Source organism: Halictus rubicundus, chromosome 10, assembly GCF_050948215.1.
Source record: "Halictus rubicundus isolate RS-2024b chromosome 10, iyHalRubi1_principal, whole genome shotgun sequence".
NCBI lineage: Eukaryota > Metazoa > Arthropoda > Insecta > Hymenoptera > Halictidae > Halictus > Halictus rubicundus.
In genome coordinates this window covers 8,932,615-8,946,587 of record NC_135158.1, presented here as the reverse complement: position 1 = coordinate 8,946,587, position 13,973 = coordinate 8,932,615, and the positions used below count along the sequence as shown (strand labels likewise).

The 13,973-nt window shown below is 43.8% G+C and overlaps 1 protein-coding gene across 7 annotated transcripts in view; it reads left to right on the top strand.

Moving 5' to 3' along the window:
- The window catches only part of Mub (poly(rC)-binding protein mub), a 237,973-nt gene that overhangs the window by 200,746 nt on the left and 23,254 nt on the right, over positions 1-13,973 (top strand). For 4 of the 7 annotated variants that reach the window (XM_076794400.1, XM_076794398.1, XM_076794397.1 and 1 more), the window contains exons 6-8: positions 898-994; positions 1,714-1,993; positions 7,686-11,735. In XM_076794400.1, the coding sequence (XP_076650515.1) occupies positions 898-994; positions 1,714-1,993; positions 7,686-8,064 (756 nt within the window). In that variant the 3' untranslated portion in view covers positions 8,065-11,735. Of the gene's footprint in view, positions 1-897; positions 995-1,713; positions 1,994-7,685; positions 11,736-13,973 lie in introns of those variants that run through there. The other 3 variants (XR_013082880.1, XR_013082879.1, XM_076794402.1) reach the window with 3 other exon arrangements.

Here is a 13,973-nt window from a genome sequence, read left to right as displayed (position 1 = left end):
CCCCCCGATCCCAGTTTCTGTTCCACGAAGCATTCGCCGGGCCGAGAATCGATCCGATCCGACCTGTTCGAAACTGATTCGCACGCGAGGTGCGGGCACAGTCTTCCCGGAACGAGTGGTCGGTGTCTGATTGGCGGAATTGGCCGGCAGGAAATATCGAATCAGCGCGGAGACACGCTCGGATTCCAGTATATCGGTCGTTCATGCCAGTCCGGCACGGTTTCAGTTTATCGTTTCCATATAATTTCATTTCCATTGGTTATCGAGTTCGTTGACGGCTGAGAGAGCAGTGTCCGACACACGAGAGACCCGGAAGCGTTGGCGAATGCGCGAAACTTATGGTCGGGATATGCTCGTCGAGAATCGCGGACACGTTCCGGATCGGTCCCAGGAAGTCAGGACTGTCCGCATAGTCGACGGGATATATCGCCTAAACGAATTCTCCCGAGACGATCGATGGAAGATCATTTGTTCGACGAAGGATCAGAACGAACAAAGTCATTCTTTTGTTTTTGGAAAATTTCTTGACCATCGATGTTCGACTTGATTTCACTTCGTTTTTGTTCTCGTTTCTTTTCTTTCTATTTTTTCTGGTATTATTCTTCTGTATCACTTTTCGTTGTTCTTGTTCAGTTCCGTTTGACAAACTTGTTCGATGATTCTTCCGTTTCCTGTAATCAACGATCCTCGGAATGCGAGACGCGCGAGGAAGCAGGCAGATTAATATATACTCCCTTTTTAGATATACATATTTATATATGTATACATTATATACTTTTATCGGTGTCTTCGTATACCCCCTGAAGCACTTGAACGAATTCGTTCAGAGTCGGCAGCTGTGGTTCCTTTTTCTTTTTTTTTTTTGTTGAGCGATGGATGTCTTCGTCGTTGTTACAGATGGGAAAGCTCGGTAGCAATCCATTGGCTGGGCTCGCGGCTCTCGGCCTCGGAGGCCTGGCCACACCTGCCAACACTGGCGGGCTTAATCCTGCAGGTGAGAACACGACCAAACTTCAGTTTACTAGGTCTCTGTGAAAGAATAATTGCGGTCGCGGCGCCTTAACACTAGAACTACCGAGCCCTAAACGTGACTTAGACTTATCCCTTTATAATAACAGCAAGATTGAATTTGCTCAGGTTTTTGTCAGATATATTAAAATATTTCTCGTGGAAACGTTTTCATAGTTTCAGTAATCGTGAAAGAAGAGATCGGTCATTTTGACTGGTTCGGTAGTTCCAGTGTTAAACACCACCGTCTATTGTAACCCTTGGTTATAGCAAAAGCGGTGGACGACCACAAATTAGTGTACGTTTCAGGCACAAATATATGATTTGAAACTACGAATATATAAAATTTTGGTTATTGCCATTAGGGTTAAAGCTCGAGTGGTCTTTCAAAAAATGTCCTCAAAACCGCAATTATTCTTGCACACAGCTAACACGCTTTCACTTCCGAAGTGGATGCTAACTGTAACTCATTCGTAAATTTACATATTCTCTTAAGCAGACGATTGTTTCTGCCAATTGTATGGACCAATCAGGAATCGATTGGTTCTTTGATAGTTCGAATAAGCTGGAATGTCTGCCAAGACTTCCGTTGATCTTTGTTTCGAGAGTTACGTCCACACGTTTTCCGCGATCTATTAGGTCGTTGCATATATCGAGTAATGAATTTAATTAAAGGAGCAACCGGTTTGAATGGTTTGGTTGCAGCACTAGCAGCACTAGCCGGCAGCCAGCTACGCACCAGCAACACAAACAGGCAACAGCCGGCAGCGAATAATCAGACGCACGAGCTGACTGTGCCAAACGAGTTGATCGGTTGTATCATCGGGAAGGGCGGCAGCAAGATCGCCGAGATCCGTCAGATTTCCGGCGCGATGATCAGAATCAGTAACTGCGAGGAGAGGGAGGGCGGAGCCACGGATCGTACGATCACCATTACCGGAAATCAGGACGCCGTGGCATTGGCACAATATCTCATCAATATGAGGTGAGTACCGCCGGTACCCAGAGAGCACACACTGTAAATGCCAATGGTTACCGAGAGATTAGGGACACGGAGGGTCCGTTCAGAGGAACACCGGACCCCCGTAGATCTGTTATGTCACACCTTCTTCGTGGGGAACGGTTCCACGTTCGAATATACATATATAATGTTCAACGAAATATTATACATACATATTCACCGTGTGCACCGTTCGATCAAACCGAACAAACCGCTTGAAAACCCCCAATCGAAACAAAGTCGAACTCGTCCCGGCTACGTTTTACGGTAGATCGCGATACATGTGTCCCCCCTTGAACACCTGCCCCCACACCCCCGAACCCCCCACACCCCCCTGAAAATAAAACTTTCTGATTTCTTTCTTCCTCAATATCGGCGATCACGCCGAAACCGTGTTTTCGGGTTGTGTACGTCGCCGGTGTAGATGACGTATACAAAACACACGTCTCAGAAACGACCCATGACGGACAAAAAAAGAAGAAAAACCCCCATGCCCCAGAAAGTAAACCCCTCTTTTTCGTCTCTGTCTTTGTGTTACTCGTTTCTCCCGTAATTGGACCTTTCTTAGCCTTGGTGTCTTCGAAGGTGATCAGTCAGACTAACGGGGAATAGTCGAATTGCCGTCATCGCGACATCTCTCATCATGTTTGTTATTGTTAGTATTATTATTATTATTATCTGCCCGCGGAACGCGCGCCGGTCAACGAGGTTGTTGTGTCCTTCCTCCCAGTGAGAGTACGTTGCTTTAAATATGAAAAATGATTGGAACGTCGTCAGACACTGTGTGTGTGTGTGTATGTGTGTGAGAGAGAAAGAGAGAGAGAAAATTGTACGTCGTCGACCGGCGCGCTCGCTGGGAAAGGATACTTTTCGAAATGTCGGTCGAGAGAGATGGCGGTACCGGTGAAAACGGCGAGAGAGAGAAAGAGAGAGAGAGAGAGAGAACGTAATCTCACGCGGAGTTCGCCTCCTCGTGTGTCACGTTCTCGTGCATGCGACGATCGTAACGCCACCTCGGTCTCTCTAGCGTACACAGGTGAGATATACATCTATATCGTAGTGATAAGGTTGCATAGCAATTTTCGAAGACGTCGCCAGCGCACGGAGGGACAACGACCGTTCACCACCGTCATCAACGCCGGAGTCGCCGGAAGACATCCAACGCGCGTCGGCCACGACGGAAGAGGATATCTTAATCCTTTATTTCCAGGTCCTGCTTTCCAGGCCCAGTACCCTGAGTATCCTGCAGACACATCTCCGCTCAACATCTGTTTCCCATTGTCGCTGGCTGTCCTTTCAAGCAATACAATTATTTTCAAAGAAAAGAGAATATCACAGAGAAAAAGAAAACGATACGACAGAAAACGACACGCGCAGTCGAACCGAATACCTGTGGCAACGCCGATATTTTACAAGAATCCCAGAGCAGAGTCCCGCGCATATAACAATCGGTTCTACTTTCCTCCTTTTCGATTACGGATTTTCTGTTTCTCTTTTTTTTTATACGTATATATGTATATATATTTGTTTTTATTCGTTTACTTTTTGCTGTTTGTCGATCGGATATATATATATATACATATATCTAACCCCCTTTGGCGAAGGCCCTCGCAAGAAACCCTCTACCGCTTTTTAGCGCTGAATATGTTTTGTTTCCTCGATTACAGACCTCTGTTGATTTCGACTGCACGTTTCGATCATTATTTGCCGAATGCGTTTACACTCGAGCCCCGTGGCAAAATTACCCCGTTCGCCCCCGGCCTGTCCGACTGACTCCTAGAGTTTACGCGAACCGAGTGTTCGGGTAAAGTCGCTGCTCTTTGAACAGAGCATCTTGCGTTCGAGTACATTTAGAAAATATTTCTGGAGGTGCTTCTTCCAGGCATGATTGTAGACTTAATTGATTCGCTATAAAGTGAGCAATCCATTGGGAATTTTAATACTCTGGATCGAAATAGAGATATTATCATTTGTTAGCCAAAAAATAGAAATGGAGGGTGTTGCTGGAGATGAAAGTAGTAATTCTGATTTTGTTTTCTTATAATGCTGAAATATGAAGTTCTTTTACTTGTAGTCATTTTTGTACTTAAATATAATGAAAACAAAGTTTGGTGATAAAGACCTTCTTTTCATATTTCCTTATGACGCAAATGGTTGAAGCACTGAAGTAGATGTAAGCAATAAATATGAATTTTCTTGTCTCTTCCGTGATATTATTCGGGACAAAGAAGCTCTGATCATTGTAGTCATAAAGAAAATGGTATAGTGACTGAACTAGAGTACATTTATTTGAAAATTAAAAAGAAATCTAGCGACTAAACTGGAGCGCATTCAGTTGAAAATTACAGAGTGACATTTGTCACTAAATTAGAGTGCATTTACCTGAAAATTAAGAAGGAATCTAGTGGCCAGAGTACATTTACTTGAAAATTAACACGTTGAATGCCACGTCACCCATATGTGGCTGACGGAATTATTTGTGCAGGTTTTAAAATGAATTTTTACGTTGATATATTCATTGTACTGAACTTGATTAGGATCTGTAACATGCAAGAGAGTTGGAGGATTACTCAGTATCATACATTCAATTTTTTGCGATTTTTATTTCATTAAACAACTTACTTTGATTTTATGGAATTTTTCGGGTTTCTGGTGTGGCGTTCAAAGTGTTAACAAGGGATCTTTAGACTAGAATACATTTGCTTGAAAATGAAGAGGTGATTTTTAGAAGTCGTTCGGGCAGGTCCATCACATCATCCACGCGAAACCACCCCTTCGCCAAAGGTCACCACAGCAAACGCATCAATACGTTCTCCCGATTTGTTTTCTCTCGCATACCTCCCCGCTGTTGTTCATTACTGTGTCCGACTAGTGAATGTCCACGGTTGCAGGCGTACATCCTGTTTTGTCTCCTAAACACGTGGCATTGGGACTAATCACCCTACTCTTCCCCCGTTCACATAATTGCTAACAAGAAAAAGGAAAGAAAACGGCGACAATCGAATGCTAAAGTACGAGTACTAACGTAGTCGTCGACGAGATTCGAGATGATCGACCGCGTCCAAAAGAAAAAAATAATAATAATCGAACTGTCCGAAAGAACACACCCCTTTGCGAAAAAAGTATCACCGAACCCGATCTCCCCGACGATTGCGCGATTCCAACCGAGAATCTAGCCGAACGGAAAAGAAAAAAGAAAACCGAAAAAAAGAGAACACTTTTTCTCCCTGCCCACCCCCACGTTATAATTATAATCCATTATATTTTATTCCAGATTGTCACTCATAATTTACTACTGCATTTAATAGCGACCGAATATTCATCAATCCACCCGTTACTTCTGTACCCGCTCATAACTTGGTAGCCACGATTATTACATACCCAGCATTCCTCACGGCCAGGATCCGTACTCTGCCATGTCCACCACAGCCAATTATCGACCGTGGTAGCGCGATTCGCCAAATCAGCATTCTCTCACTCTCTCTCTCTCTCTCTCACTCTCTTTCTCTATCCCTTCTCTTTCTCTCTTCCTCTATTAATCTCCTGGCAGAGTGCTGGTCCTGCGCCCCGTTTTAGTTTGATTTCCGCTTTTCAGTGACTCCGCAGAGCCATAATGCGTTCCATGAAACGAATCGCCGAGCCAAAGTATAGCCGATAATAACGTGTTCGTCCGTATGATACGCAGTGATGACGTTGTAGATAGAGAAGTAACCGCCTGATCATGCTACTCGATCGCGCGTGTCACGCAACGGACTATGGCTCTGCCGCGCCAGGGAAAATGGACTGCACCAGACTCTGAGAAACCCTTGACACACGTTTAGAGGCTTATGTTTCCGTAGTTGTCACGTTGGCACCGTGTCCATTTGCCTGGTGCAATCCTTGCAGCGCGTCCCTCGGCATCGAAACGCGACTTGGCCGGCCTCGAAGACCCCTGGAAAGACCTTGGAAGACCTTGAAGAATCGGGCGTCGTGCTCGAGATCGTTGCGCCGCGTTCCCGCTCGCGATGCCGAGAAAATTGACCTAATGGAATTTACAGGATTACGGAACACGGGAACACGGTTTAACATTCTAAGCAGAATGATTCGTTGGCTATGCTGTCTTCCAGGAGCCGGCGAATCCGCGTTTCGATGCTGAAAACCACAATCTCCCCCCTCGCCACGAAACCACCACGTAGCCGGTGTACTTGAGAGTATCACGCTCCATAGAGCACCTGTACCATAACTCTCTGATGCCTCTTAAACGCCTATCGACTTGATTTTTCTTTCCGTTCTCTGTCCGACTCGGCGCTGTCTGTTAATCTGATAACTCTTCTTCTTCTTCTAGCTGCCGTTTCATTTCCATACCGTGTCTGTTCTTTCTTTTCTTACTCTTTTTTCTTTCTTTTTTTTTCTCTCTCTTTATTCTACCATCTCTTTCTCTGTTTCTATACATTTCTCTTTTTACCTTTCTCTCTTCTTCTTCTTCTTCTTCTTTCTTTCTGTCACTTCTCTCACTGTTTTCTTTTTTATTTTCATTTATCGAAAGAAACGTACACTTTTGTGCACAGAACAGACACAAGTGACAGAAACAGTTACACGTACGCTCATACACGTTCGCTGGACGCTTGTCCGGGCATAGGGTCGACGGCGATAATGTGGAAGTAAATGTGATATGGAACATCGTTAAATCACGATGAACGAGCAATCATCCCCAATCGTATTTGGAACGAAAATTTCATCAAATTCTGACGGGTTTAAACGTGTTAGAATTCACCATTTCGTCTTCCTCGTCCTAAGTTTTACTATCAATCAATTACTAATCGTTGTGTTAACCCTTTGCGAACGAACGCCACCCCCGTAGCAGTAAAAAAAAATTGCTATTCTCAATGTGAAACAAATTTTTATCGAGCACGTCTTTCCTTTAATGGAACTGTTACGTTTAACTCCTCAGTGGAGAATCCTGTTTCATAGCGAGAACAAGCTTCTTTCTAGAACTTGAAAATGGTCATTAAAAATATCAGTAAGTCTGAATCAAAGATCATACAACTGCATACAATTCTCAAGGTGTTCCATATCAGGTACCGCTTTTCCAAACAGTACTCGATCTTCACATCATTCGGTTGCTCCACTGCAATTTCAGACAGATATCCGTTTTGTCAGTGGTCCCATGGTGGTAGACTGCGGGTCTCTATGCTATCGCCGTAAGCAATTTTTTAGTTGATACATCAAACTTGCCCATGGTCTCGACAAAGTGAGCCACGAAATTTCGAATTACCATCAAGATCCGCAGTCTAGCGGTGACCCAATAAAATCGCGTCCTAGACTGCGGATTTTATGCGTTCTCGGCGAAACCGAGTAAAAGAAACAATATCAGAAATTTAACATCAATGTCACACTATTTGCAATCTATAGAAATTTTTCACAGAACTCAATTTTTCTGTAGCTCCCCGTAAAAGGGAGTTACAAGAGATTGCATAAAGATCCGCAGTACTGATTCCCAAGGTATAGTTCGAATCCCAGGTGTTCCACGTTACCAGCGTCGCACGCCCTATGCACTCGCAAGCCTAGAAACCAGTAGAAACACAGAGATATAGAGTGAACACGAAAAAAAAAAAAAACAAAAAAAAACAAAATACAAAAACCGTATCAGAGGAACGTTCCCACCCTCACCTTTTTACATTTTGTGTCTTTTCCCCAGTGTTGAACTGCAGAAAGCTAACCTAGAGGCCCAAAATACCCAAACCCCTGGCAGCGGTACCACTCCCGGGGCATCCGGGGCCAGTGCTTCTCCCTCCACCACCACTACCACTGCCTCTCCCTTGGCCAGCGCCATTCCCTTGGCTCAGCTGCTAAGCAAGCCAGGCGCCCTCAACGCCCTATCTAGCCTGACCGCCCTCGGCGGACTCACGGAATTGCTAGGTGGTGCTGCTGGCGCGGCTGCATCCGCACTTCCGGTCCAGACGACCGGCGTGCACCGGTCGCACAAGTTCACGCCGAGGTTACGTAGCCCGAGCGCACCTGGACCGACCGACAGCGGCAAATTCAAATCCGAGCGCACCAAGTACAACCCGTACTGAGCCAATGGACGACCAACCACGGAGAGACAAGACAGGGAGATCATTGACACACTATCGAACACCACACGTATTAGTACTACTACTACTGCTACTACTCATCACCAACAACTACAGCAACAAGAACAACAAGAACCACTCGACCATACACAACAACACACCGAACACGAAATTTTTGCCATCGGAGAGACGCGCGTACGGACGCCAGGGTAGCGCGATACATAGTCCGGATTTAAGACTTGGCTAAGGATCGGACCACGACCTTTTTGCAAATCGACGATAGGCTTAGTCTAACTTCTTACTTCTACTTCTTCGAGCTAAAACCCCCTTCCTATTCTAATTCGTATTCGTAGGACGTAAGACACCAGGACACCCGTGGTTAGATCAGCGATTTTTTGGATATAAATCTACCCTGCGTGTCTTTCTTTTCTCTTTGACAGTTCAGAACTTAGATGGTTCCTCCGAGTTTGCATTTCTCTGATATACAGGGTGTAGAGGAGGTCGGTGGACCTTCAGGGTGGACCTTGGGATGGATGGACCGTGGATCCGTGGAATACGTGAAGCTTGAATAGATGAATGACTTTGTTCGGTCGTACGTCTCTTGACATGTTCGTCGCGTTTTCGAAAAACTTGCCGGTTTTTGTAGTAGACATTTTTTTCTTTTATTAAAGTTGCGTTTGATTGTAGAACCCGCAACGTTGCAAGTTCAGTTTATTGGGATTATCATTTTTATACTGATCTACATGTGTGTGTGTGTGTGTGTGCGTGTGCGGAAGAACGAACATGTTAACGTAGGATTACGAGAGTTCGTCGATAGTGGATATTATAGTGATGACTAGACTGTTGATTTTGTACATTTATGAGAACAAACGAGTAGGCAAAGTTGGAAACAGTAGAAATTGTTAGAAGAGTTAGAGGATATCGACATAGAATTTTCAACTTTTTTTATTTTCAATTAATATCCGCAGTCTAATGATCACAAATCCTCTCGATTCGTCGAAACTAGAATTCTTTCTGTCACACAGAAGTCACTTCATCGACATTTCCATCGTCACTAATTCAGAAACACGTGATTTGCGGGAAAACATTCATAGAAGTAGTCTCGCCAACGTGATTCATCCAAATCATGCAATAATAGACGCACAAATTAATTCGTGGCCCTTTCATCTTGAACTCGTTGAACTATTAACGAACAATGAATGAACCTTCAGCTCGAAAGATGAAAGGCTTGGATGTAAAATGGAAATTCCGGACTAATTGGCCACGAATCAATCTGTGCGGATGACAGTAGTTCTTATCTTGAAACGAGCAACCCTAAACGCATTTTGTCTAGGGACTTTTTCTTTAAACGATTTTCCTTTTGAAGCAGACAGATGCTGCGACGTTTAGACTAAAGCGTAGTCTCTAAAAAGTGACCGTGGTGTTTAAATATTCCGGATCCACGTGGTCGAGCCTCCATTCCAAAGGCGTTTGAGGTCCTTTAAAGATTAGCGTACGCGAACCCTGTGAACGGAGATCGTCGAGATCCGACGCTAAGTCTTCGGACCCTTGACACTAGCGCGACACGTCCTCCGAGTCCAATCGTATCCGCGTTTCTTCAATTAGCGACATCATGGTTGCGGGATTTCTTTTGTCGAGTCTTTTCAGTTTCCGTTTCGTAGAATCTTTTGTTTATTTTTTCGAGACTATAGTATCGCACGATACCGCCTTAAAATGAGGAGAGAGTACATCGCGGTACCAAAATGGCGACTCGGGGGGCGCGACTGCTTGTGCACCGTCGCAGAGCAGCCTTTTATATATATACATATATATATATAAATATATGTAACGTAATTGCGATGAATTACTAATTGATTAATGTTTGATGCAGAACCATTTCTTACTAGCGTTAGAGGATTCCGATGTAATTTTTTCTAGTAGATATATATATATATAGCTGACCACTTGAATTGAGAGAGACAGAGAGAAAAGAGGTGCAATTATGTCGCGAAAGAGAGAGAGAGAGAAAGGAGAAAAAAATCGAACCAATTTCAATCGGAGGAGAAAATTTAGGGTGTGCGTGTGAGTCGAGAGAACGTAGTATGAGTGAGAGAGAAAGAGAACGAGCGAATGAGTTATATTTTTATTTTCACTTTTCGATTGCGTCTTGCCGCGTGTACAGGCGCGTGGGGGGTAACGGAAAATGAACGAGAGTATGAGCAAGTGACTGAGTGAGTGAGTGAGAGAGGGAAAGAGAACCGAGGACAGAATTCCTCCGTTTTAGAAGGTGAGAACGCGAGCGAGAGAGAGCGAGAGAGAGAGAGAGAGAGAGAGAGAGAGAGAGAGAGAGAGAGAGAAAGTGTGCGAGAAAGGGAATAATAATCAGAGAGCTTATTCGTACCTCGAACGTGAGGTAGTGGTTCATCGAATGCCGTCAGCGAATATAAATATCTTATATTCGAATATACGAGGTAATCAATCAATTTACGATAGTGGTCATTTTATTGTAACGATATTAATAATTATATACAAGCAGACAATGGAAAAACGTAATCATTCACGAAGGAGAGAACACGGTGGAATTGTAACGCCGATGTGTATACATGTGTACCGGGATCTAGAGAGAAGAAAGTATAAAGTGAATCCAGTTCAGATAAAAAATAGCGTTTAAAACGAGACGTTTTTAGATACTTATATACCTTTACACAACAAACACTGTATACACACACCTACACATACGGGAACAGACACACACACAACACACTCACACACACACAGGCACACAAAAGAGGAACAATACACAGGCTTCCTTCGAGGATCCGTTTAAATTGTATTCGCGCGTCGAACACGCGTCTTTTCTTCTTGATCGACGAGCATCGAAGAGGAGAGAAACGGCCAAGAGAGATCGGGAGATGAAATCGAAAGAACGATGAAAAACGCTCTTGCGGGAGCAGGGACACGAGAAGAGAAGAAAAGACCACGAGAACGAACAGAAAAACCGATCGTCCGTTCGCGTTCGAACGAGATCCGTCTACCAGATCGATGTTTGTGTGCTCAATTCCTAGTTCGTAGCGAGGAAGTAAAACGTTGCATCTCTAGCGGACTTGCGATCCTACGATCGTGCGTTGCGTCGTACACCGAACGATCAGGCCCGTGGGTCGCGATCGCGAGCGATCCAAGGGGTACACGTTCTCGTAATTAATATAATGTGTATCTACTTTTCATTGCGTTCTTCATTCTATTATACACCGATATCCGTTGTCTCGCCCCATTGCGTACGTTCATCTTTCCGTTCGGTTCGTCGAGACAATAAGGAGCTTTTCATTTATTTTTTTTTTGTCTGTTTCGCGCGTCGAAATCGGGAGACGTTAAGGGAGGGAGGTAATTCAGTGGGCTCACGCATTTGTTCGTGACGCGAGATTCAGAGCGGAATGATTTTTTTTTCACGATCAAGATTACTAAAATTATGAAAGGGAGAGAGATAGAGCGCGCGAGAGAGAGAGAGCGAGAGAGAGAGAGAGTGTGTGTGATAAGGGGAGTATAGAGTATACACACCAGGATTTTACCGTAGGTACGTTAGTTTTCAAACTGTATATTGGTCTCTATAAACGATGTCGCCAGAGCTTGTGTGCTTCACAGACATTAGCTACCCTGTATCACCTTGTTGAATAAAGCTAGGGGTGTTTAATACAAAATACGAGATGCAAATCTGATGCAAAGAAAAATGATTACATATTGATCTGAGGTAAAATGATGAAGATAATAAATCACCAGACACACGTGTCGGCGCCATTCCTTCGAACGGGGTCCCGCAACGCACTCGGCCACGCCATTCTTTTTTGTTTTTGTTTTTTACGACGAAACACGATTTTACGAGAACGAAAAATTATTAACGTTTTTCCAACCGTTTTTGCCAGCGTCTTTTTACCGAACGGTTTCCTAGAGGGAAATTGCATATTCAGCCGGCACGCGCGTTTATTTATACGAATATATCGATCCAGGGTCCCCGGAGGGACTAATACTGTAGTACATTGCGCGACCACGTTTCTGGCGTGCTGCATTTTATTGTTGCTACCTCCTTTATTTCTCTTTTCTGGAAAATCATGACCGACGAAAAGCGGAACGCGGCCGAGGGTGCAGGCCTGATCGATAAACGTGAGTCGAGAGATTCGACGGATGTGACGATGCTGGAACTTCTCCTCATTCTTTCGTTCGCGATTTTCTTGTCACTATTTTCTGTCTATTTTATGCTATTTTATATCGACGTTGTACGGCAAATAGGATTTTCAGTAATACAACAAAATTAAATTGTACAATTTGTCAGTGAATTGTTATGATTTCGCAATTTCTGTGAACAATCGGAGCTCTTGAATAATAATGGTAATTATAAACACACGACAGAGTATACGTAACGGTGCAATCGCACACAGAAAACAGATTTTCTGATCGCATTAAACGAATAACTTCGCGAAATACGGTATAACTATTTACTCTCGCACACATCCGGCATTACGTGCAATATTTCCACCAATCAAACTTCGCGAACTAAATCATCGAAAACAAACTTCATAAAAATCTGCAAACTAATTAATCCAGCACCGCACATGTTATTCGCTAAATGAAACGTGTATTGTGCGATATTAATTACATAATATCATTATACACGGCAATCATTATTACGTGAACGGAAATGCGCAGAGTATTGCGATAAACTTCAATAATTATGAATTGTGGAGACAACCGTTTATGAATCGCTGAAACAGCACTGTCTCCGAACCGATGGATCCAAAAAGTATAATAGAAATTAAAAAATGGATAAATCTGCATAACGGAAACAAGATAAAAAGTCTATTGAATTTTTTTTTTTGCTTATTGTAAACTAAGAAAATATCCATAAGGTTTTAACATTGATTTTCTCAGAGATAATACTTCGCAGGAAAAGACATCACTGTTCTTTAACTATTTTTTTACGTAGATTTGCTCCTTTTTGGATTGCACCAGTAGTTCTCAGGCAGCCTGGACAATGGCAGTGCCAATACTTAAATCCTGTCCGCAGCGTTCACGTTTCCGATCGATCATGTCTGCGCCCAGCTCTCGCATACCGAGCGTGTATCGACGGACGAAAAATCGTGCGCGCATCCGAGCGCAATCTTTAAGGGCGTGTGCTCACCGAGGAACACCTTGCGAACTGTAAACACGCAAACTATATCCATTCAAGTCAATTTTCAATTCCGGGTCAGTAATGATATAAATATTTAGTCGAAAAAATACGACGAAGACAAAAATTTCTACGATCGAGAAGCTGTAAACGACGAACGACGATAGAAATATAACAACTTTTTAGTGAGCAGGAATACAATGTAGAAAGTTACATCTATTATGCGTTTACTGGATGAAACAAAGTTGCTGGTAAATTTTTAGGTGTTGGAGCTACGACGCGATACAGAAGCACAGTGATTTCTCTATATATGTCGCCAAGGTCTGAATGATAAACGTCGCTTATTCCCACTACCGTTGCGAATCTCGAGAGGCCTCGGACGACGAGGAGTCTAAACATAACATGTCTCCTAAACGATACACGACGCCGGCAAGACCCGTGTTGTTGACATATATCGAGAATTCACTGTACCTCGTCTTAACCTGATAAAAAATAATAGTTTGCGGACAGTTCGCAAGCGTTTCGCAATCTCGGGTGAGGCCACCGAGACGAACGGACATCCTCGCCACCTTGGATGCAGCGATTCGCGACGTAATACCCTAATCACGAGGAGAGCCGTTTTCTCTCTTCTGTCCGGAACGGGGAACATTCATCTCCCACGTGTTCCGGTTGCGATCGATCGATCTCAACGTGTACCGTTGTGCGTCGCGCGAATCCTATGTTATAGCAACCGTGCACGCACGTGCATATGCACGTTTACCGTCGCGTGTGCATA